This window comes from Primulina tabacum, chromosome 2 (assembly GCF_025594145.1).
Source record: "Primulina tabacum isolate GXHZ01 chromosome 2, ASM2559414v2, whole genome shotgun sequence".
Classification (NCBI taxonomy): domain Eukaryota; kingdom Viridiplantae; phylum Streptophyta; class Magnoliopsida; order Lamiales; family Gesneriaceae; genus Primulina; species Primulina tabacum.
Window position 1 is genome coordinate 44785750 of NC_134551.1, and position 25939 is coordinate 44811688.

A 25939-nucleotide genomic window follows, 5' to 3' on the forward strand; every position below is an offset into this window, starting at 1 on the left:
CCTTTTATGGCAGATAGTATTTTACAAATTTGAAAAAGTGAAAAACAAAACAAAACAAAAATCAAAAATTTGCCCAATAAATTAACACAAAAAAATGATATATGAAGTATTTTACCATTCAGTTTTATGAAACGAATCTTCAAATCTATAACTCATTAAAAATATTATTTTTTATAACGAATATAAAACTTTTCATAATTAATATAAATTAGATTGATTCGTCTCACGGATATATCACATTATACTTGTTCATGAATTAGATTGATTTATGGATTTGAAGTAATCGATTCCAAGCCCATAAAAATAAATTTATTTGGGAATGAATTTCGAAGGCTGTAATTTCAAATTAATTGTTCATATGATTCCTTAAATCCAATTTAACCTTTGTTATTTTAAACCATGTACATTAACCCATCTAATAAAAGTACATTAACCCATTTTAGGTCTGATTATTTTTAAAAAAAATTCAAATTGATTTTGTTGAAAAATATATTTAAAATGAGTGTATTGAATATTTGAATGTTGAATATTTGAATGTTGAAAATAAGAGTTGTAAATATTGAAAATTAGTGTGTGATGATGTAGGTAATGATGTATTTTATTTTTGGATTATTTGTAAAGATTTCCTATAAATAGATCTCTCATTTGTGAAGAAAATCACAATTGAGTAGAGAGAAAAATATTATAAAGTGTGTAGTTTGGTAAATTTTGAGAGTTTGAGATTTTTACTTTTTACCATAAATTTTTACTTTTTCACAACACGTTATCAGCACGAAGCCCTAAAAGTCCTCCATCCTTTTCCAAGCTCCAAACAGAAGAAAAATGTAACAAAAGTAATAATATTTATTTTACTGTTATTTATTTATTGTGTATATATTTAATATATAATATAATGTTATTATTAGAAATAATAAAAATAAATTTTTCAAAAACTTGTTATAAATCCTGGGAGGATGTTAAGACGACATCCTACACTCCCGATAAGGGATACGACAAGTATAAAAGCCTATAAGATTTTTAAACAAAATAACTTACGACACCTCATTATAATAATGTGATATGATATACATAATTATTTAAACATGATTAATATTATATTCACCATATTATTACCATAAAATTATACAAATACATACATTTATTTTTTGTACACCAACGGTCATAAACGGTAACAAAACGGCTAGTTTTTGCCCTATAAATATCATCTCACAAACACATTCAATCACTCCAACTTTCTCTTCTTCTCTAAAAATTATTCTTCATCAAATTTTTCGAAGAAAAAAAGAAGATGACTTTCTCAAAGTTATTTTTAATTATTTTGGTTATCATACTCACGAGTCTTTTATTTATCGGAGAATATCCTCCTCGTGTGTTTTCTTTATTTTTACAAATACTCGTACTTGTTGTTTATCCATTACTTTGTATTGCAATATTCATTAACTAATAAAATACATCGTAATTTTTTTAGTACCACCATGTCAAACTTGGCAAAACTCGAATTCATTGCTCTTGATATCACGGAAAAAAATTATATGCCATGGACTCTCGATGTATAAATGCATCTTGAGTCATTGGGTCTAAATGAGACCATAAAAGAAAATGGCATATCGACATCCCAAGAAAAGGCAAAAGCCATGATATTTTTGCGTTGGCATCCCATGGCTTTGTGGAAGGGATTAAAAGAAAGATTCGAACAAATGAATTTAGTGAGGAATCATCAGGCACGACCCACTGGTTCAACGGCATTTTCTGAAGTAAATGTCGTAAGCAAAAATGAATTTAAATCTGGAAACCAAAATCAAAGTTATAAACAAGATTTTGGTCGAGGACGAAATCGAGGTCGTGGTCGTGGATTTGGACGTGGAAGTGGTCGTGGTCGTGGTCGTGGACGCGGCCGTGGTTTTGAAAATAATCGAGATAGTTACTTTTATAACTCATCTCAAAAGAACGTCCCAAACCATCCACAGAAAAGGCATCATGAAAATATGAGTGTTAATGAGAATCACTCAAAAAGATATGAAAGTTCTTGTTTCAGATGTGGTACTCCAGGACATTGGTCCCGTATTTGTCGAGCCCCTGAGCATCTTTGTAAACTTTATAAAGAATCATTAAAGGGGAAAGAAAAGGAGACCAACTTCACTGAACAAAGTGAACCTTTGAGTAATTCAACTCATTTTGATGCTGGAGATTTTCTGATTGATTTCTCAGACAATGATCAATTTGCTGGTGGAATAAATATGTAAAATATTTTATGTACCCATATGATAATGTTTTATTGTGTGCTATATTTTTGAATTTTATTGTCAGTAATTTTATTTCATTGCATATATTTTTTGAAGTTGAAATATGGAAAATACTATGAGCAAAGCTGAAGTTTGCATACCCGATAGTGGTACAACGCACACTATCCTCCGAGATAAAAGATATTTCTTGGAACTAAAACCAACAAAAACAAGGGTGAATACAATATCAGGTCCTGTAGACTTGATTAAAGAATGTGGTAAAGCACAATTTTTGTTATCTAATGGTACAAAATTTTTTTATCAATGATGATTTATATTCACCACAATCGAAAAGAAATTTGTTGAGTTTTAATGATATATATTCCCATGGGTATGATACTCAAACAATGAATGAAGGGAATAAGAAATATATGTGTCTTATCACATATAAATCAGGAAAGAAATATGTGATTGAAAAACTACCAATGCTCCCTACTGGATTGCATTATACACATATAAGTCCGATTGAATCAAACATGGTAGTTGATAATTCTTCAATATTAACCAATTGGCATGATCGATTGGGACATCCTGGTTCAACAATGATGCGAAGAATTATAGAAAATACACATGGCCATCCGCTGAAAGACCAGAAGATCTTTCAGAATAATAAGTTTCAATGTAAAGCATGTTCTCTTGGAAAACTTATTATAAGACCATCACCAGCCAAAATCCAAACTAAATCACCAATGTTTCTTGAACGTATTCAGGGTGATATTTGTGGACCAATCCATCCACCATGTGGACCATTCAGATACTTTATGGTATTGATTGATGCCTCCAGCTGATGGTCACATGTATGTTTATTGTCAACTCGAAATGTTGCATTTGCAAGATTACTTGCTCAAATAATAAAATTGAGGAATCAATTTCCCGATTATACAATCAAGAAAATTAGACTTGATAATGCTGGTGAATTTACTTCCCAAACTTTCAATGATTATTGTATGTCTATGGGAATCATTGTTGAGCATCCTGTTGCTCATGTACATACACAGAATGGATTGGCTGAATCATTGATTAAACGTCTGCAAATGATTGCTAGACCAATGATTATGAAAACAAAGCTCCCTATTTCTATATGGGGACATGCAATTTTACGCTGCTTCACTAATTCGCATCAGACCAAGTGCATATCATAAATACTCCCCATTGCAGCTTGCATTTGGTAAAGAACCAGACATTTCTCATCTGAGAATTTTTGGATGTATGATGTATGTGCCTATTGCACCACCGCAACGAAAGAAAATGGGACCTCAAAGAAAGGTTGGCATTTATATCGGTTATGATAGTCCATCAATCATTCGATATCTTGAACCTCAGACAGGCGACGTGTTCACAGCACGTTTTGCTGATTGTCATTTTAATGAGGAAATCTTCCCAATGTTAGGGGGAGAACAGAAACATACCGAAAAGGAAATTACATGGCATGTATCATCATTGTTACATCTGGATTCAAGAACAAAACAATGTGAAAAAGATGTACAACAAATTGTACACTTGCAAAGAATAGCCAATCAAATACCAGATGCATTTGCTGACACAAAAGGGGTAACTATATCATATATACATGCTGCAAATGCCCCTGCTCGAATTGAAATTCCAAAGAAACAAATTGAAGATACTCATAATGTCATTAAACGCCTGAAGCGTGGAAGGCCAGTCGGTTCCAAGGATAAAAATCCTCGAAAAAGAAAATTTATAGAGAAACACGATGATCACAAAATAAAGAATGATGTTCCTGAAGAAACACATGATGATCACAAAACAGAGAATGGTGTTCCTGAAGAAACACATGATGATGAAAATATTCTGTCAGAACCACAAACTGACGAGAATCAGGAAATCTCTATCAATTACATTAATACTGGAAAAATATGGAACCGAAAAGATATAGAAGAAATTGATGATATATTTTCTTATAATGTGGCAATCGACATCATAAATGATAATGAAGATCATGAACCAAAATCTTTTGGTGAATGTAAAAATCGGCAGGATTGGATAAAATGGAAAGAAGCCATCCAGGTTGAATTGGATTCGCTAAATAAACGTAATGTTTTTGGACCTATAGTCCTTACACCTGAAGGTGTAAAACCTGTTGGATACAAATGGGTTTTTATTCGAAAGCGAAATGAGAAAAATGAAATAGTGAGATATAAAGCTCGACTTGTTGCACAAGGTTTTTCTCAAAGGCCTGGAATTGATTATGAAGAAACGTATTCTCCCGTGATGGATGCAATTACGTTTCAGTATTTGATTAGCTTGGCGGTATCTGAAAATTTAGAAATGCGTCTTATGGATGTTGTTACAGCTTACTTATATGGATCACTTGATAGTAATATATATATGAAAATCCCTGAAGGATTTAAGATGCCTGAAGCACAAAGTTCAAAACCCATGGAATGTTATTCTGTGAAATTACAAAGATCATTATATGGGTTAAAGCAATCAGGTCGAATGTGGTATAATCGACTAAGTGATCACTTGATGAAAAAGGGATATGTAAATAATTCAATATGCCCTTGTGTTTTCATTAAGAAAACAACATCCGGATGCGTAATTATTGTTGTATATGTTGATGATTTAAACATCATTGGAACGAATAAGGAAATTCAAGAAGTTGTGTCATACTTGAAGGAAGAATTTGAAATGAAGGATCTTGGAAAAACCAAGTATTGTCTGGGTTTACAAATTGAACAAAAAGAATGTGGAATGTTTGTTCACCAGACAAATTATACAGAAAAGATCCTTAAACGTTTTAATATGGATAAATCAAATCCTTTAAGTACTCCAATGGTTATTAGATCATTAAACGTAGAAAAGGATCCATTTCGACCATGTGAAGAAGATGAAGATATTCTTGGTCCAGAAGTACCATATCTAAGTGCTATCGGTGCCCTTATGTATCTTACAAATTGTACAAGGCCTGATATATTTTTTGCCGTAAATTTGTTGGCAAGATTTAGCACATATCCAACAAAGAGACACTGGAACGGAATTAAACATATATTCCGTTATCTACGAAGAACGACAGACTTGGGACTTTTGTATTCAAAAGATGCTAATCCAAGTATAATTGGTTATGCCGATGCTGGATACTTATCTGATCCACACAAGGCACGTTCCCAAACTGGATATGTTTTGACTCGTGGAGGCACTGCAATTTCTTGGCGTTCACAGAAACAAACGCTCGTAACAACTTCATCAAATCATGCCGAGATTATTGCACTACATGAAGCAAGTCGTGAATGTGTGTGGTTAAAATCAATGACCCAACATATCCAAATCTCATGCGGATTATCATTCGACGAGAAGCCTGTGATACTATATGAAGATAATGCTGCATGTGTTGCTCAAATAAAAGAAGGATACATAAAAAGCGACAGGACTAAACATATTCCTCCTAAATTCTTCGCATTCACCAAGGATCTTGAGAAGAATAAATGTATTGATGTTCGTCACATTCAATCAAGTGAAAACTCATCAGATCTCTTCACAAAGGCACTTCCTACGTCAATATTCAGAAAGCACATATATAATATTGGGATGCGCAATCTACGAAATTTGTGAAGAATTGTTCGTGTCAACATGAGGGGGAGTTTACGTGACTGCACTCTTTTTCCCTTGCTATGGTTTTTATCCCAATGGGTTTTTCCTAGTAAGGTTTTTAACGAGGCAGTATAAAAACACGTAATGAAGACAATCATTATGATCATCATCACAAGGGGGAGTGTTGAAAAATATATTTAAAATGAGTGTATTGAATATTTGAATGTTGAATATTTGAATGTTGAAAATAAGAGTTGTAAATATTGAAAATTAGTGTGTGATGATGTAGGTAATGATGTATTTTATTTTTGGATTATTTGTAAAGATTTCCTATAAATAGATTTCTCATTTGTGAAGAAAATCACAATTGAGTAGAGAGAAAAATATTATAAAGTGTGTAGTTTGGTAAATTTTGAGAGTTTGAGATTTTTACTTAAATTTTTACTTTTTCACAACAGATTTTACATTTTTGATTAGATATTTGCAGAAAATTCAGATGCAGAGTGTATCGAGGAATGTGGCTTATTCAGCAAAGAGAAATGCACTGAAGTTGCTGCAAGACACACACGAGGAGCAATTTAATAAGAAGAAATTATCGTGAGGAGTTGAAAAGATCAGAAGAATGCAACACGATAGTTTTGAAGTTGTCGGAGAATGATGAAGGTGCAAAATTCCAAAGTTAATACGTCTGTTTCTCAGCGCACAAAAATATTATTTATGTCAAAAATATTATTTTTTATGTCAAAAATATTATTTATACTGAGAAGAATATATTGGTATCAGACTTTTAATGGTTTTTATGGAGTTTAAAAGTTTAGAGGTATTCAAATTAAACTTTTATATACTCTATAAAAGTTAGTGATATTCAATGTAACTTTTGTAGAATTTTAAAAAGTTATGTGATATACAAACTTGACTTTTAAAAACTCTACAAAAGTTTATAGGTATTCAAAATGCCAATAGACTTTTAATGACTCTATGGAATTCTATTAAGTACAATAATTATAGCATAAGGTACAACAATAAAATATCAAAAAAGTCTTTGATTCGACCTAAATATTTGGATATATTTTTAATTGAAAAATCTCTCAAACTCACATATTCAATACAAACATTAAAATTTTCATTCTTTCTCATTTATTTATTTTTCCTTTTATTTGTATTTTTTAAAAATATATTTTTTTATTGCTAACAATAGTTTAAAATCAAAATTATTAACATCATTCATTTATTTTTTGAAATTCCTGTCACAAAACCTCATTAAATTTAAAATTATATTTATTAAAAATTATAAAAAGATTACACTACATAATAAAAAAAATTATAATATTTTATTGACCTATATATTATAAATAATAATTATTTTTAATAAGTAAAATTTAATTTTTTTTATTAATTATTATATAACATTTGATGTTTAATTATTTTCTATAATTTTAGTTAATGTATGTTTTTTGATTATAACTCAAAATTCTTGCACAATATATTTTTCATTAACTTGAATGAGAATATATACATACATACATATATATTAATACATACATATATATATATATATATATATATATATTTGTGTGTGTGTGTGAATAACTATAATAAATTAAACATATTAAAATTTTATAAAGGTATCCTAATTACAAATATTTTAACATACTTATTATTTATTTTCATGTACAAATAATTATCCTAATTAATTTTTTTTTTATTTTTTGACATTGTTTGTATATTACATGACTATTTATATTTTTGTAGTTTTCAAAGATTATGTATATTATTCATTAGTTAATTAACTCTACAAATATGATTTGATGGATAAATATTTTTTAATGATGATAGATATCCAAATCGACGTCAATTATTTGCTCTTTTTCGAGATGTACGTTATCAGCTTCAAGAATTCACAGGTCAAGGTCGTCATCATAAAGCTCAATTGTCTTCATCGGCACAAGTTTATCAAAGTGACAACTTAGATCATTTATTTGATACTCAAGAACAACGACGAACAAATGCTAATGCATGGAGAGATACCATAGCCAATGGAATGTGGAGCGGTTGATTAAATTTCCAATAATGATTAGAAATTTTTTTTATATAAAAGACTACTTATTATTTTGATTGTTCTTTTAATAAAATTTTATTTTGAACTTATAAAAATATTATTCATTAAAATGATGAATTGACATAAAGAATTGAAATTTTGATTTCAATAAATTAAATAGTTCATTTGTCGTTGTTCACAAATTAAATTGATTTAATTTTTAAGTAAGTAAAATTCATTTACATTCATAAATAAAAAATATTTTAAAATTGAAGAGGTTACCCATGTCCAAAAATTATTTAAAAGAAATTAATAAAAAATAAATCACAATTATAAATGACAAAATTCACATAATTCAATGAAAAAATCTACAAAATCTTGAAAAAAGTCTATAAGAGTCTATGAAATTTTGTTTTACAGTCTTATGAGATTCTATAAAAGTCAACAAAAATCTATCAATTCCACAAAAATCCATCATTTTTAAAAAGTCATTAAAAATCTTTAAAAATATAGAATGAATACATCCCCTGAATAAGCCATGTTAAAAATCGTGTACTACACATAAAAAAAAAGAGTAATTCTTTTATGAGATGGTCTCACGAATCTTTATCTGTGAGACGGGTCAACTCTACCGATATTCACAATAAAAAGTAATACTTTTAGTATAAAAAGTAATATTTTTTCATGAATAACCCAAATAATATATTTGTATTACAAAATATGACCCGTGAAACCGTCTGACACAAGTTTTTGCCCAAAAAAAGTACATTAATCTATTTTAGGTCTGATTTTTGAAAAAAAAAATATTTCTAATTGATTTTACATTTTTCGCATTTTTCAGTTTTGTGATGCAATTTACGCTTTATTATATTGACGTCACCGATTTGGGTTGCCTATGTTAATTTATAACTTTACCCTTGACTCCGAATTATGTCCTCATCGATTGTGTGGTCATTTTGACTGGGCTAGTTATATGTACCAAGTCCATGACATACCAACTTATAAAATATACATTATAAGTACCAACTGTTTGATTAAAAAAATATTCTTATAACATCTTAGTTTAAATCTGAATAGACATATTTAAGTTAGAAAGTGATATGAAGTATGAATTTTAAGTAACTTGTAATATTTTTGTGTGTTTAAAAACTATTATTAAAATATATTATAATTAATTATATTATAAATGTATATTGATAATTGATTATGTTAAAAAATTTGTAAGTCAAAATCATCCAATCATTTAAGAGTGTGTTTACTATTACTAAAAAATATTATTGACTTTTCATTTTAAATAATTAGTTTTTTTTATGTTTCTTAACATCATAACTATTTAAGGAAGTAATAAAAAAATACAAAGGACAATGATACTATGGAAAATTTCAACCTCTTTAAAAGCACAACAGTGAATGAGCATCACTAGGAGGGTTACGGTACTTTGTAAGGAAAGAGAGGATACAACTATGGAAGTGGAAAGTGATAGAGACGATGATGAATTTATTCGGGAGACGCCATGGGGAAATTTAGTACCCAACAGCCTCACTCCCAAGACTATTATGGTATTTGTCTCATTAGAACAGAAGGGTCTGGATCAATTTCGTCATTTTTTTATACAATGAATGTTCTTAATTGGAATCGCCAAACCTTCGCAACTGAAAATCGTTTTTCCGCAATGCACATTGTATTTTGCACAATTAAAAGCTGTTGAAAGTCATGTATATTAACAACGCACAATACATGTTGCGGAAAATAGCATCAACGATGCGCATTGTTCGTCGTTGATAAAATCATTGACAACACGCATCGCACGCCGCAGATAATAGCATCAACAGTGCGGTGTCAATCGTACGCTGTTGATGTTCTTATCAATAATGTATGCTTGTACACCATTAAAATCAAATTTGTAAGAAAAATTCAATTTCATTCACGAAAACAAAATATCAAATTTTTACAACAAATTTAGTGCAAGTTTAAGTCTAATCCACACGAGTTAATAAGTTATTCTTTTTCATCATACCAAAACAGAATATTTGAAGATCCAAAACAAGATATAAAATCTCTTACAAACTAGCTAGTACATAATAATGATTAAACTTACAATCCCGCAAATCAGTAGAATCTACATCATTCACACATTACTATAAATTTATATAACCATGTTATTGTGACAAGCAATGTCATCATGATAATTCAAAACATTTAAGCGTACTGATGTCGATAGGGTGGATCGAGTTGAGATTAGTGGACAATTACATCGGGTTTGGTGGATTTCGACACGGGCACAATGGAATTGGGATGAGAAATACCCGTGACGAAGAGTTTGCACACTTAAGAAAGTAAAGAAAATTAGTGGGGCACCAAAAGGTTTTCCGACGCGGCCACTTCGACGCTCAAGTCAATCAACTGTTTACGCGAAGGAAAGTATAATGATAGTCTATGTTCTTTTGTGTAAGAATATATGAACGCTTTAATGTTGATAGACTCATAATAGTTTGCATTCTTGTTGTCATATCTCTCATTGTTATCACTTCCAACTTGCTTAATTGATACATTTTGTGTGATTTTATTGTAAGAGGAAGTTTTCCGTTCTTGGGATAAATATGGGCTAAAAATGATGGTTTTATATCACAATTAAAGTTGCTGATACGATCTTAGTGGAAGATATGAAGCAGAAAATTCAGAAGTGGTTTTTGGACAACTACTCATCGGCTGCCTAGTGAGAATTAAGGAGTTTTTATATCAAGAAAGAAATACAAGATAGAGTTTTTTCCATAAAAAAACTCTATATTCTTAGTGGATATTTCCTAGTTTCTTTTAATTTTTAGTAATTAGGTTTTATTTTAGATTATTGGGCTTTTCTATTTTTGGACCCATTTTTCTTTTGATTACCTACCGCCCACGTGAACAAGGAGGCGACAGAAAAGAGATTATACAAAAAAATATTCTTCCACCAATCTCACGCACAGTAGAGGAAAAGGAGGAGGAAAAGAAGCTGTCCACTACACGTGAAAAGCAAGAACTCCAGTATTTATATTTTCTTTGTTTCTTATTTATATGGAGATTATAAGCCGAAACATGCTTGGCTAATTTCTATTCTGGTTCAAGGGTTGTTTTCACTATTTAATTTATCACTGTGAGGTACTCGTTCTTATATTTAATATGATTGTTATTCCAAGTATTTGTCAACTTATGATTTAATTCTATGAATATTTTATATCAATTAATCTGATAATTTAATTTGATATATGATTTTCTACTGCAAACCATGAATTCAGTGATCCGTAATTGTAATGAATGATTGGTACATGAGTAGCATAGATTAGATGCGTTATGCTATCATAATATATTTAATCTAAATAAAACAACGAAACTCGATCTATCAATTGCAGCTATCTCAGTTGTAAGATTTTTGGATTAACTGTTTTCACAAAACAAAAATGTTATTATTAATTAATATGTAACGCTATCGTGCCCAGTTAATTATTGATAAGTTTTGACTGGATACTGGTTTTGGTCAATTAAATTAGAAAAACACAAGTAATTTAGCGGCTATCCCTATAATTCTAAGGTTAATTGATGAAACAATTTGAATAAATTATTTGTTAGCCGATGAACAGTGATATAATTAAATAGTAGAACTCCTTTGAATCAGACGTTTTCTCATATTAAATTCTTCATTATATTCTAGTTGATTAATTATCATTTTAATTTATTGTTTTCCTTTCTTGGGTAAATTTAGTTTAGTATTTTATTAAACTCATATACAAAAATCCCCCTCTTTTCTTTGCATTTTTATCGAAATAAATTATCTCTCGTTTCCTGTGGATTCGTCCCTGCTCACCATTACACTAATTTATTTAGAGAATTGGAATTTAAGTTGGGTGTGTAGAGCCCAAATTCAGTACACGTAAAACACGTGCATTTATTTGAATGCTAAATCATTTATTTTAATTTAAAATGAGTTTTAGTCATGCATGATTTATTTAAATGCATTATTTTAAATTAATTATGTTTAGGTGATGCACGTTAAATGTTTTTCGAGTTTCATGTTTCAGGCGATCATCCGATACGGGATCGAGGAGAAGAGACCGACGACGAGTTTGGCAATTTTAAGCGTAGTGTTTTATTTTAAGTTAAGGATGAGGCATTTTAAATAATTTATTTGGTTTTATCATTTTTAAAACCCAAATTATTTATGTAGTATTTTATGATCTTTAAACTTTTAAAAGTTTTGACACTTGTGCAAGTTATTTTAAATTTAGAGATTTTATTATAATTAGGGGAGAGTTAGTATTTTTAATTAATTGCTAATTACTAATTAAGCAATTTATTTCCCTAATTTACTACCTAAACACACGCACAAACCTATTTTCACACACACTTACACGACACAACACACACACACATATTTCATTCAAACTTTTATTATTTTGAGAGAAGAAACTAGGGTTCCTTGAAGCAAGAACAGCCGCCCCTCTCCTTGTAATTCTCCAGCAATTTTCGTGAGTTTTATTTCAAGAAAAAAATCGTTGTACGATCGTCCCGGATCAACCCTCGCTTCCTTCCCGCGTCGGAGTCGTCGTTTCGATAACGTTAAAGATTTAAAGGCATGTATATTCTGTTTTTCCTGCGTCGATCTAGTCATATTATGTGTTGCGTTGTTTTTATGCGAGAAAATACGTATGTGATGTGTAGAAGTTTGAGCAATCATGTTTGGATCACTTTTGAAATCATATTTGGGATCTCAAATCTCGTTTTTACTGATTTTTAAATACTGTGATTTTTCGGTCCAGATTTTGGGAAAACTTTCAACATATGAAACGTAGAAATTTTCGATACCTTCGATTTGATATAAAATTCGAAATATTTGGATAAAAATTGAGTGAGATATGATCATTTTCGTGAGACTGCTCAAACTGCGTTTTCTGAAAAATTACGTTATTGATGTGTTCTTGAAGTTTTATTGTTGCAGGCATCGTTGGGGATCGACGGGAGATCTTTTCTGCATTTAGGTATGTTTAGTATGATGTTGGGTTGGTATTTGGTATGCCGGTTAGTGTCGATAGGCACTTGAATTCATTAGAAGTCGTATGAAACGATTTGGTGTCAATTTCCGTGATTAAGAGATTGTACTGTGTTAGGATGGCCGCCGTGTTTCGGGGTGTTTGTACAGGTTGTATCAATGTAGTAGCATCCTAGGAAGGGTCTCGAGGTGTCAGTCCATAATCCGTGCAATCGAGTTTAGAATGTTAAGCAACTCATGTATTGAATTTTCGTGGGTTTTCAATCTGCGCAGGTACCCGGACACGGACCCTTACACGGGGTCCGTGCCTTTGCTTCCTTTGAAGTGTCAAACTTGCAAGCCTACACGGACCCTAACACGGGGTCCGTGCCCTTCCTTCTTTTCGGTGTGTTTTTACAGTATCTACACGAACCCCTACACAGACCTAGGCACGGGGTCCGTGTCTTCCCTTTTCTGCACGACACATTTTACAGTACCTACACGGACCCGGAGCCGGACCCGAGCATAGGGTCCGTGTACTTCATATTTTTGGGAAAAAATTAGACTTCACATCAGGTTTTGTTTTGGGGTTCAAGATAATGGTTAGTAAGATGATTAAAAGAAGTCAAGTCCCGAGGGAACTAGAATGTCATAAGCTACTTATTCACTTCGGTGGTGAGCTTGAGTATCTACGTCTAAGTTATACAAATTAAGTATTTAAACCCATGTTAATATGTGCAGCAGCGGCCTCAAGCGAGATCCAACGAATCCCTCGACACCAAGTAAGTATGCTCGACGTGCAAATGAGAAAACGTTACATTTTTTAGGTATGCTAAATGTCATGTGACTAATTTATGAATGAGTTTGGAAGTCGGTGAACGTGGCCGAGGACCTCTCCACCCCGTTAAAGCATGAACGGGTTTAGATTAGGATTGGAAAGCGGTAAAGCATGACCGAGGACCAATCCACCCGTTAAAGCATGAACGAGGATATCATGTATGTGGCTGTGGATTTTCTCTGTCAGCCCAGTACTGTGCTTTAGTCTGATTAGGCGAATTTATGTATGAGTCACTTGCTTTGAAACATGCCTCTACGCAAAATGATGAAGTTATGTATGTCCAAGTATGTACAAGTATGCAAGCATGTTTAAGAAAAGTTTTATGTTGATGGCACGTCTATGTATGTATGTACGTATGTTCAAGTTTATTTATGCAAGTTCAAATTCCAGTATGTACGTTCTATTTTAAAGCTGCATGTGATCTTATTACGTATCACTTGCTACTTCCAGTTTATACGTGTTGAGTCTTTAGACTCACTAGACTTGATCAATGCAGGTGATGATGCATTTGATGAGACGAGAGAGGTGGACCAGTGAGCTGGCTTGGACTGAGCGGGAGGCTAAACCCGAGGACCGCCAAGTTTTAAGTTTTATGAAATGTTTAAAAGTACTCTGATTTATGTTACTGGTTATGAGATTTTAAGCAAATACATTTGACAAACTTTACTTTGAGATCTTTTATGCAACTACCTTGGGGATGGACATTTTGTTTTATCGAATTTTGAAGGTTCACGATTCATTTACGAAAATTTTTATTTTTCCGCAAATTTCAAGTAGTTAAAAGTACGGTACGTTACAGTTGGTATCAGAGCGGTGTTCTTGTAAAGGGTTATGCCTACTGCCAATTGCGAGAAGCTCACGAAGCCACACCTCAAGTCTGTAAGTTTTAAAGTTTTGAATTATGTTATGTTTTAAGCATTAAGTCATGATTTCAGCATGTCATGTTTCGAGTTCAAATTACGTGCATCTTATGCTATTGATAATATGTTCATGCATGCATATTGGGTTTACGTGTTGGGTAAATTGTTGGAACAGTATGCCTCCTAGACGCATAATTAACCGGGAAGCTAGGGTTGAGGATAGAGAGGCTCGAGAGGAGGGGAGAGACGCTCCACCTCCTCCACCGCCAGATATGCAGGCACATATACTTGCAGGAATGACTCGGTTATTCGCACAGTTTGCGGGGAACCAGGCAACAGTGGATGCAAGGGCTGGGCCCAGACCAGAGGCGGTGTATGAGAGGTTTAGGAGGATGAATCCTAAGGAGTTCTGGGGGACTACTGACCCGATGATAGCTGAAGGATGGATTAAGTCCATCGAGGTGATTTTCGCATTTATGGAGCTACAAGACGCAGATAGGGTTAGGTGTGTCACGTTCTTTCTGATAGGGGACGCCAGAATTTGGTGGGATAGTGCGTTGGTGTTAGTGAACTTGCAGACACTGACGTGGAACGGTTTCAAGGAGGTCTTCTACTCCAAATACTTCATTGAGGAAGTACGATCCAGATTGACAAGGGAGTTTATGACGCTGCGACAGGGAGACAGTAGCGTGGCGGACTTTGTCAGGAAGTTCGAAAGGGGTGTCACTTTGTGCGCCTGATAGCTAATGATGCCCAGGGAAAGCTGAGGCATTTTATGGACGGTTTGCGGCCGATCTTGGGTCGCGATGTGAGAGTTGCTGGTCCTACTACCTATGCTGTTGCCGTATCTAGAGCCTTGGCGACAGAGCAGGATCAAAGGGATATTGAGAGTGATAAGCAAGAGGCCCTATCAGTCACCGCAGCAGCAGCAGTAGCATCAGCGACCTCAGTTCAAGAGGCCATTCCAGGAACAACCAGAGAAAAAGCCACTTCAAGGACCGCCGAGAGGCAAGGGTCCTGTCCCACGGCAGCAGGCCCCTCAGAGGCCGGAATACCCAGTGTGCCCGAAGTGCAACCGCCAGCACCCGAGACAGTGTCTATATGGGTCGAGCAAGTGCTTCAAATATGGAGCTAGTGATCACATGTTAAAGGAGTGCCCACAGTGGAGGCAGCTAACCCAGGGGAGAGTGTTCGCCATGCATGCTCAGGAGACGAAACCAGACACGACACTATTGACCAGTAAACTTATTTAATTAAGCACCGCATTATACTTGCCATGCATGTTTTGAATTTTATTGGGGATTATTAGTGTGCTAGTTAATACTTTGGTGACTTGGGATAGAAATTTTCTGCTATGCTTGAGGTTAAGGTTAGAACTTTGGAATATAAGTTTTGTGTTGTACTATCGTCTCTCAGGGAATATTTTTATAAAGAGAGTATCCACGAAGACCTTAATAGATTCAGGGGCCACCCACTCCTTTATTTCAGAGTCGTTCGCTAGTCACCTGGACGTCAAGTCTATTGGACTCGACGTTAGCTACTCAGTGGCAGTCCCATCAGGGGAAGAATTATCAGCTACTAGTGTGGTCAGAGACATCGATCTAGAACTGCAGGGCCACCTAGTGTATGTCGATTTGATTGTGCTGCCAATGCCAGAGTTTGATATCATTTTGGGAATGGACTGGCTGACGAAGAACAGAGTTCTAATCAATTTCCAGAAAAGGTCAGTGTTGGTAAGACCTTTGGGCATGTAGCAGTTTTTATTTGAGCCAGCGAGATGGAGGAGTTTTCCTCGCATAATCTCTTGCATGCAGGCGCGGAGATTTATGCACAATATTCTATGTTTGGTTGTGTTTTTTCATAAAAGAAGATTTTCAAGTGCTTGATTTAGTTACAATATTCTATGTTTAAAATAATGTGTAAATAAATTAAAAGTGGTAAACCAAATATGTAAGAGATAGTAGAGAAAAAAATGGAACAAACTGATAAAACATGTTGAATTGACAAATAAGACCAAAGAATAAAATCTTAACGTTAAATATAATGTAGGGGTAAATTTAGAAAGATTTTTTATATGATGGATAATACCAATGTGGTCAGCATACGAATATCAAACATTATAATATAGTATAAATAATATAGATATAATGTTAATATATTGTTTTCTAGTACTTAAAAGCAACGTAAGTTTTAAAATTTTCTTTTGATATTCAAAACTTTGTTGGATATCGTATTATTTAAAATCATTTAAATGACGTTTAGATTTGATTTTGCGTGTTTCAACGCTGACTCGAACTATTATGGTGTTTATGCGATAATAGCTTTTCTTGCGAATCCTTAGAGACTTTCTCCAGTCTCCTAATTAGGTCCACGATCAGAAATTTTGTTCTTCGTGTAGACTGCACTAGAAATTCGCATAAAATTTGGCCGATATTAAATCGTCGGAATTTAAAAAATGGGGAGTCGGGATAGCAGCAGCACTCTGGAGGAAAGATTTGATCGAGTTTTGTAGAGGAGAGGATGAGGCCGAATTTTTGTTCTTCTAAAGTGAGGTGAGGGAAAAAATCTAATTTGATTTTTTTAATGTGTTTATTGTGTATATATATATATATATATATATATATATATATATATATATATATATATATATATATATTATTAACTCTTCAATAATATATATATAAATATAATATTTCAATTCTTCTAAGGTTCTAACCTTTTCAGGATTTTATATTTTCATTATTTAAAATTTCTCATATAATGTTTTCAATTCTTGAGAATATCATTATCTATTCAATGTGTGTGTGTCTATATCTATATTTTTATATATATACACACACACATATGTATATATATACACACATCCATATATAGATATATTTTTATATACACACATATACATATATAAAAATAAATAATTATTATTTAATTACTTAATTAGTTATTAATTAATTAATTTTAGATTTCTCTATAATATTTCATGAGAATCTTGTATATGGTAGTCACCACTAATAATTTAATTTTTAATTAGTATATTCTAAATTCACTAAGTAAATAATTATGTAATCATTATAACTACGATCAACGATCAGACAACGCTGATATATCAAATGTACAATCTTGTTCATAAAATGAAAAATGAAAATTTTGGTCGAAAGCCAAAATTTTCCACTGATCCATTTTTGGCAGCTGTCAGTTTTGTGAACTTATTCGCTAAAACAGGTAGTTTTACTCTCCTCACATAATTAGCAATTAAGCTAAATTCCATAAGTTCCAATATATGGAATCCACTGATAAACTCATTCATAAGAAATCTGTTTGATCTCCATCAAACTACGATATTCAAATTCAACTTCTTGAATTCGACTATCTCAACGAAAACACATAATCCAATACTTGTGTGACCCTCAATGGTTCAGAAATACAGCTAGTCGTGAGTTCACAACTTCATGTGATTCAGAACAAATTTGTTCTTATTCGAGCTCACCCTAATTAGCCTCATTCTTTTCATCGACCCCGTTATAACTCAAATCTGATTTCACCTATCGGATCATTGTAAGAACGTCTAGTAGCATCGCCACATGATGCCCTATGTATCAATGATATTGCCTGCAAGAACATTAAGTTATAGTTAGCGTACATTACGACACATTCAAGTCATACATCTCGATCGAATCTACAACGATTTGTATATCGAGAGTTTCAAATAAATTCGATAATGATATGGTGTATCTTTGAGTAATAATAGTGTCATGATATGTGTAACTGAGTAAATATCTTTCCAAAATACTTATGTCTTACTCTGACCAGAGTTTTTTTTACTAGTAACTCATCAGATCACATATGATATCTTGACTCATAGATGAGCGTTAATCCCCGACTACAATGCATTGTTTTCTACGTATTTCGAAATTATACCCAACCTTACCACCTGATGACCTTCAATAGAATTGGTAAACTGATCAAAGTGCATACTAGTACGTAGAACATCCATGTTTTTCTGGGTCAAAGGACTAATTGTATACAACCATATCTGCAAACTATTTCACTCGATAAGTGATAATCATTTGGAAAGTTCGAGAGAAGTTTGTTCAGTACATCATCAAATGATCATCCATCTACCAATGAAACATGACATTTACATCACAGATATTAGTTTGAAGTCGAGAGACTTTTATTCTCATTTTAGGCGGATGAATCGAATAAAAATCAGTTTATAATATATATTATGCTTCCTAATGAGTTTCAAGATCTTTCAATTTAAGGCATACCTCATGATATTTATTGTATAATATAAAACTTTATATATTCACTTGCATGTGTATACATGTAAGGTAAATGTCATAATTGTATAAAATCATAAAAATATTATTAAAATAAATATTTTTTTACATAATAGCCAATAAAATTCAAATCACAGGTTGATTTGTTGGACACATACTCTAACAATAACAAAATATTAATATGTACGTTGTATCCTATCCAATTACATGTTCTGAATACGATATAAATAAATATATGTATTAAATTTTTTTGCAATATAATTTTTTTGAAAAAAATTAATATAATATAGAACTTTGAAAAAGTTATATACAAGTGGTGTATTAAATAAAACAATGATATTTAACCACTTAAAACAAAGATATCATAAAAACATGGTGGTTGTCCAATGTGTAGTCATCATAACTCGCCAACTAATCGGGAAATTGGCCTTCAGTCCTCAGCCGTCGATTTTTTTTATGTTCAGTCCCTGGGTACTTTTTTAGTACCACATTTCCACATAAAGTGTACCACATTTTGTATGACATAGTACCACAATTTTGTGGGTAGAGAGTGAACCCAAAGAAATATTTTGATTGGGGATTTTTCACCAACTTCCCCCCAACTAATTGGACATATTTATCTCATTAAAACGTTTAATATAGTATTAGTCTTCAAACAGAGAAAAAGGGCTGAATATATTTCCAAGACGTCGCGCAGAGTTGGTCAAAGATGGAAAACGATGTCGTATGTTTGTCCTTGTGAGTCGGGCTGGGAAAATTTCGGTATACCGTGCATACCATATCGAAATATACCGTATATACCAATATTAACGGGATACCGAAAATAATACCGTACCGAAATTTTTTGTATCGGTATCGGTATATGTTTTTGAAATGTTCGGTAATTCGGTATATACCGAAAAATTATTATAATAAAATTATTTTGTTGTGATTGTGATGAGATTAACAATTTTTTTAAAAAAATTTCGGTATAGACGGTATTATACCGATACTGTATCGAAATTGCGGTATACCGAATTTTTTTGGTAAAAACGGTATATAATTTATGTCATACCGAAATTTTGGTGTACCGACATGACGATATATAGAAATTTCGGTACGGTATCGGTATTCATTTATAGGTACCAAAAAATTTCGATACGGTATACGATATTATTAGAAAAATCGGTATACCGTACCGAACCAGGCCTACTTGTGAGACCCCATGCAATTGAGGGACAATGTATATTTCATATATCCATGGTAATATTGGTGTTTAACTATATATGTCATGTCCCAAGCACATAATTAAAATCAAACATAAAAATGCCTGAGTGCCTAAAATAAATTTTACTTAAAATTATTTCTTATTCATTGTCATTTTCTAGAAAACAGCTAATTTAGACTGTTTTTATCATATCATTCTACATATATAATAAAAATATTTATCAAGATTATGTTCGACGAGAGTATCGTTGCTACTATTTCTTTTAGAATAAACATTCTTCTTGTATCATTATATGTATACCATTACACAAGTACATATTTTAGAGATGGGTTGTGCAAGTGCAAAAGTATATAACTATCGTGTTGTATCGCGAATTTAAATTTAAATGTAACACCTCAAACACACTTGTTACCTCAAAATAAAATGTGATGAGAATTTATGGTGATGGTAACAATAAATATATGATACAATCAAAAATTGGAAAACTTTATTTTTTATTGATAAAAGTTTTGTTGGTTTAAATTGGCGATATGTTGCCTCGAAAAAATCTCTTGTCATAATCTAGCCAGTTTGGTTAAGTTACACTTATTATATATCATTTACGTGAAACTAAAGTTTTCAAGCTTATTTAGGTCGATTGATCACCACGATGTCAAACAACATCACGGTTAATACACAAAAAGTAGGCCACCCAAAAGTGGAAAGCATTTGATGCAACTTTCTATCCAAGTGGATGCTCCTCTAGGTCAAGTATCTTTGACCTAACATCATACCATTTTAACAATAGAAAGTTGTGCCAAATTAATAATTAACAACTTAATTGAAAAGTGTGAATTTGAGTAAAATTGGAAAGAATAATAAAAATATTTGAATTTAGGAAATGAGAAATTAAAACCAGAAAAATTGTTGGATTTAGATACTCTACTATGTTGAAAATACAACACTTGATGCCGAAGACTTTTTACACGAAACGATCACATGATCATCTTGTCGACATCACACCATATGAGTAAATTAAAAAAGTTGTCAGATTAAACAAGATGATCATGTCATCTCGTGTAAAAAATGTACAGTATCAAGGTGATATGTTTTCAACATAGTAGATGATGTGAATAAAAAAATGTTACATATATGGAGCAAAACACCGAAATGGACCTCGTGGGATTCCATCCAATCATTTAGCACCACATGCAAATCTCACAGAGCATATTTCAAGGCAGAAAGTTGATAAAAGTTCCGGGGAGGTTTACGACTCCCTCCACGCATAAACCATAAGCATTGCACCCAACATTTCATTTCTCATATCCACAAATGGCGAGTGCTACGGGAGGCGGCTGCAAGAGTTGCAAGGCTGAGTTACTCGGCGCCTCGGAGGTCGACGATGAGCAGTCGTCGTCATGGAGGCTCAACATTAATGAATTTCGCTTGCCGGAGCGCTGTTCCGATCACCGTCACAAGTCGTTCAGTCTCCGACGCCTGCTCCGCGATAAAAGTATGTTATTCAGAATTGTTTGTTGACGCATGAAAGTGCGTTGGTATACCGAACTTTATACTCTTTTGTGTTAACGGAATGATCTCGTGGATTACTTTTGTTTACGATAAGGGAAGATGGTGACATTTATGCCGGAGATAAGCGTAACGTAGATAGATATATACTTAGTTTTCTGAATCGGAGTGGGCGAAGCCATTAACATCCGTGTTCTGAAAAGTATATATGCGTGTTAGTGTGTGTATAACATAGGCAACAATGAGCAGTGGCGGAGCCAGAAATATGGTTCTGCTCGAGCTAGAATTTTAAACTCTACAATCTTTTAATATTTTAAATTGATCTATCCAGGCTACTATCATATTATTCCAAAATTATACAAAATTTACATATAAATTTTTTTTAAAAAAAAATTGAACTACCCGAGCTAAAGCCCAGGTACATATGGACGTGCCTCTGGCAATGAGGGACGAATGATGTTGCGTGGACTATTTTGTTCAGATGCTGGACATTCGATTTTGTTATGTTTAATATTTCAAGCTTTTTATGACAGCACTTTTTTCAGAAACATTTCCATAATCAGTTCGCATCATTTACTAGATTTAAAATCGCGTGTCATGTTTGATACCTTCCTTTTGAGTTCTCAATTTTACTTACCTCGTTCCTCCATGTCTACAATAATGATGACACAATTGAAATTTATCTGTTCCTTTTGACCAAAAACGATGTCGATATTTGATGTCTTCATTTATTTTTCAAGAGAAACAAGGAAGAATCGCTGAATATTACAAGAAGCAGGAGAGACTACTAGAAGGATTCAATGAAATGGAGACAATGCATGAAGTAGGTGGTTTACCTGGTGCTCTTACAGAGGTTAGTTTCGGAGCCCGGTATGATTCTGCATTTCATTTTTAAAGAAATAACAGCAGTTATCTCAAGGGAAACTACGGTAACCGAGGAAAGGCGTAATCTTGATGTCATAATTTTGAAGCCCAAGCATATTGTGGTAAAGAGAGATGAGGAAAAAAAGCAGATTCTATAGTTACTCATCTATATATATATATATATTATATTATATTATATACTTATAAAAGTATGAATACCTGAAAAGTTTGTCAATTGTGAACATACATAATTACCCTTCGTACATGTTTTCTTATTTTCATTATCAAGTAACATATGTGGTAATTTCACACTTAGTCTATTAATTAATAATTAATACTAATTAACCACATTTTATGGTTATGGTTATGATTTTGTTTTTTTGACTCTTTCTTCAATCTCCTAATCTGATCAAGGACTTTATTTAAGCTGATTGTATGTGTATACAAATAAAATACAACGAAACCATATAAAGTTAAATTATATTAAAATAAAGATTGTTCATTTCACTTAAGTCAATAAATTCTCTGGCTAACCATTGGCTTGCAGAACATCTAATTTAACATCTTCCTTCGTACATGTTTTCTTATTTTCATTATCAAGTAACATATGTGGTAATTTCACACTTAGTTTATTAATTAATAATTAATACTAATTAACCAAATTTTATGGTTATGGTTATGGTTTTGTATTTTTGACTCTTTCTTCAATCTCCTAATCTGATCAAGGACTTTATCTATGCTGATTGCATGGGTATACGGATAAAATACAATAAAAAGTTAAATTATATTAAAATAAAAATTGTTCATTTCACTTGAGTCAATAAATTCTCTGGCTAACATCTTATCTCTTCAATTCCTGAATTCTCCAGGTGGTTGCCTTCCTCGAATAAGCTTTGTATCATATTTGCATGTAAATCTGTGATTAACTGAGTTTGGTTTGACACTCCAACACATTCAATACAAAGTTCATCATCCCAACTCATACACTGTATGACAATAATGGAAACACTATGATAAACTTTGGCAAGCCCCTTTTTTTTTATCAATTTATGTAAGTAAAGAAATATTGTATAAGTTGGCCTGGGAAGAGAGTCTTAGTTGTTCCCAGCATAATGCTTGACGAGCATCTTGGTGGCAGAGAAGTGTTGAATCATAATTCTTTTAAGTAGCTAATAGTCTTCTAATGGTGATTAAGGACTTAATTATTGATAAAGCATTCTTGCATCTTTGTCTTTTATTCTCCAATTTCTACCAGGATGAAATGAAAGCAGTAGCCAGGAGTGAAAGGATGGCTATTAACATCTCCAACATGGCCAACTTATTCCTTTTTCTAGCAAAATTTTATGCTTCAGTTGAGAGCAGATCTTTGGCTGTCATTGCGTCAACAATGGATTCTTTCCTAGACCTGTTATCAGGGCTGATTCTGTGGTTCACTTCTCATGCCATGAAAAATCCAAACCAGTATCACTACCCAATAGGAAAGAAACGGATGCAACCAGTGGTAAGCCTTCACATGGTATTCTTCTTTATAAAAAATAAGGTTGTGTTTGGATGGTGTGATTTGAAGCTATGGATTTCAAATCTATTTGGTTGTTTAGATAAATTCATGTTGGATGAATTTCAAATTCACTCCAACCTTAACATGTGTCAATGTAATGGTAAATTCACCCGTCACACTTTTTATTTTTACTTATTTTACACTTACATTGACTTGTTGGTCGAACTAATCTATATTTCAATTTTACATGCGCCGGATAAACAAGGAAATAGTTCATTCTGGTTTTAGATGAGAACTCACATTTAGCTCAGTATCATATCTTTGATATTAAATGGCTGATTATTTTTGGGTTTGGCTGTCTCAGGAATTGGCAAAAGAATAGGTTGAAGTTTGTACCTTTTTTTTTTCCAGTCTAGGTGTCCATGCTAGTAGTACTTCCTGAGAGGAGGTGCTTTTGCTCAAATTTTTTGAGGTTACCAAGTACACTGTTTGCAGGGAATTATTGTTTTTGCATCTGTAATGGCAACTCTTGGATTGCAAATTATATTGGAGTCTGTCCGGCAACTCATAGCTAAGGTATTTACTTTTGATTTTACTCATTTGTCAGACAACTTAATCAATTATACAGTTATCCCACATAAGCATGTTTAGATTCAATAGTGAACTTTCCATTTATATTGTTTTTTTCCTCGTTAACAATTTACTTTTCCCATTTTTGCAGTCGGGTCCAAAGATGGACCATAAGAAAGAAATGTGGATGGTAGGGATCATGGTTTCTGTAACTATTGTGAAGTTTTTTCTTATGCTTTATTGTCGCAGATTCAAGAATGAAATTGTTAGAACCTACGCCCAAGATCATTTCTTTGATGTCATCACGAACTCAATTGGACTAATAACTGCTATTTTGGCAGTTCGGTTCTTCTGGTGGATTGACCCTACTGGTGCCATAATTGTGAGTCTGTCACTTATAACTTGAGAAATGGAAAAGCATAGCCTTCCATATCTCATGTTTTTAAACAATGCATATCAAGAGTCGACTTTAAGAAATTTGTCCGTATAATAGGTTTTTTCGGTGCAGTTCATACTGTCTGTTGGATTAAGTCTGCACGTCATATTTATTTTTTTATGAAGACGTTTCTTTCTATGTCACAGATAGCAATTTATACAATCAACACATGGGCGAAAACTGTTCTCGAAAATGTACGGTCTTTGATTGGAAGAACAGCTCCGCCGGATTTTCTTGCGAAACTAACATATCTCATATGGAACCATCACAAAGAGGTCAATCACATTGATACCGTGAGAGCGTACACATTTGGTTGTCATTACTTTGTGGAGGTCGACATCGTGTTGCCAGAGGACATGATGTTGAGTCAAGCTCACAATATTGGTGAAACATTACAAGAAAAGCTCGAGCAACTTCCTGAGATTGAAAGAGCTTTTGTTCATATAGACTTCGAGTTCACTCATAGACCAGAGCACAAGAACAATGTATGATATAGATATCATTTTGATGATTTGGGTTCGGTTTGCTCGGGAAACAAAAAGAGGGGCAAACTGTTTTAAATAGTTTTTCTGAGTATAACTTAACTTAGTCTGCTGTTTCTTCTGTGTCTTCGTGGCCTTTGGATGCATTGTTGTTCAAGCAATGCATTTGCTACCAAATTACCTATTTTACCGTTTAATGTAATGAGCAATGGTCGATCAAATAATTTGGGCTGCTCATTGAGCTATACCTTGTGTAAAACCCGGGATTTTATACAATCGTGATCATATCAGATTAATAATTTGATTATACTAGGATGGTGTAATCTTGGATATTAATATTATCATTATTCAGAATATAAGATTTTTGCAAGATATCTAAGTCGTGTAGATAATTTTATCGTGTGCTGAATTTTGAAGCTCGAAATTAAGATAGTATTATCTATCGTGCAACTTGAAATTTTGGGAGGAATAAATCTATCTCCATCCAAGAAATTTAATAAGGAATTTCGAATTTAAGCAGA

General features: G+C 32.8%; 1 protein-coding gene across 1 annotated transcript; it reads left to right on the forward strand.

The window, feature by feature from the left end:
* Positions 1 to 21245: 21245 nt before the first annotated feature.
* LOC142532417 (metal tolerance protein 10-like) lies at positions 21246 to 25725 on the forward strand. Its single transcript, XM_075638725.1, has 6 exons — positions 21246 to 21554; positions 22309 to 22421; positions 23688 to 23933; positions 24426 to 24506; positions 24652 to 24882; positions 25083 to 25725. The coding sequence occupies exons 1-6, from the start codon at positions 21374 to 21376 to the stop codon at positions 25425 to 25427; spliced, it is 1197 nt and encodes a 398-aa protein (XP_075494840.1). The 5' UTR covers positions 21246 to 21373; the 3' UTR covers positions 25428 to 25725.
* Positions 25726 to 25939: the final 214 nt, after the last annotated feature.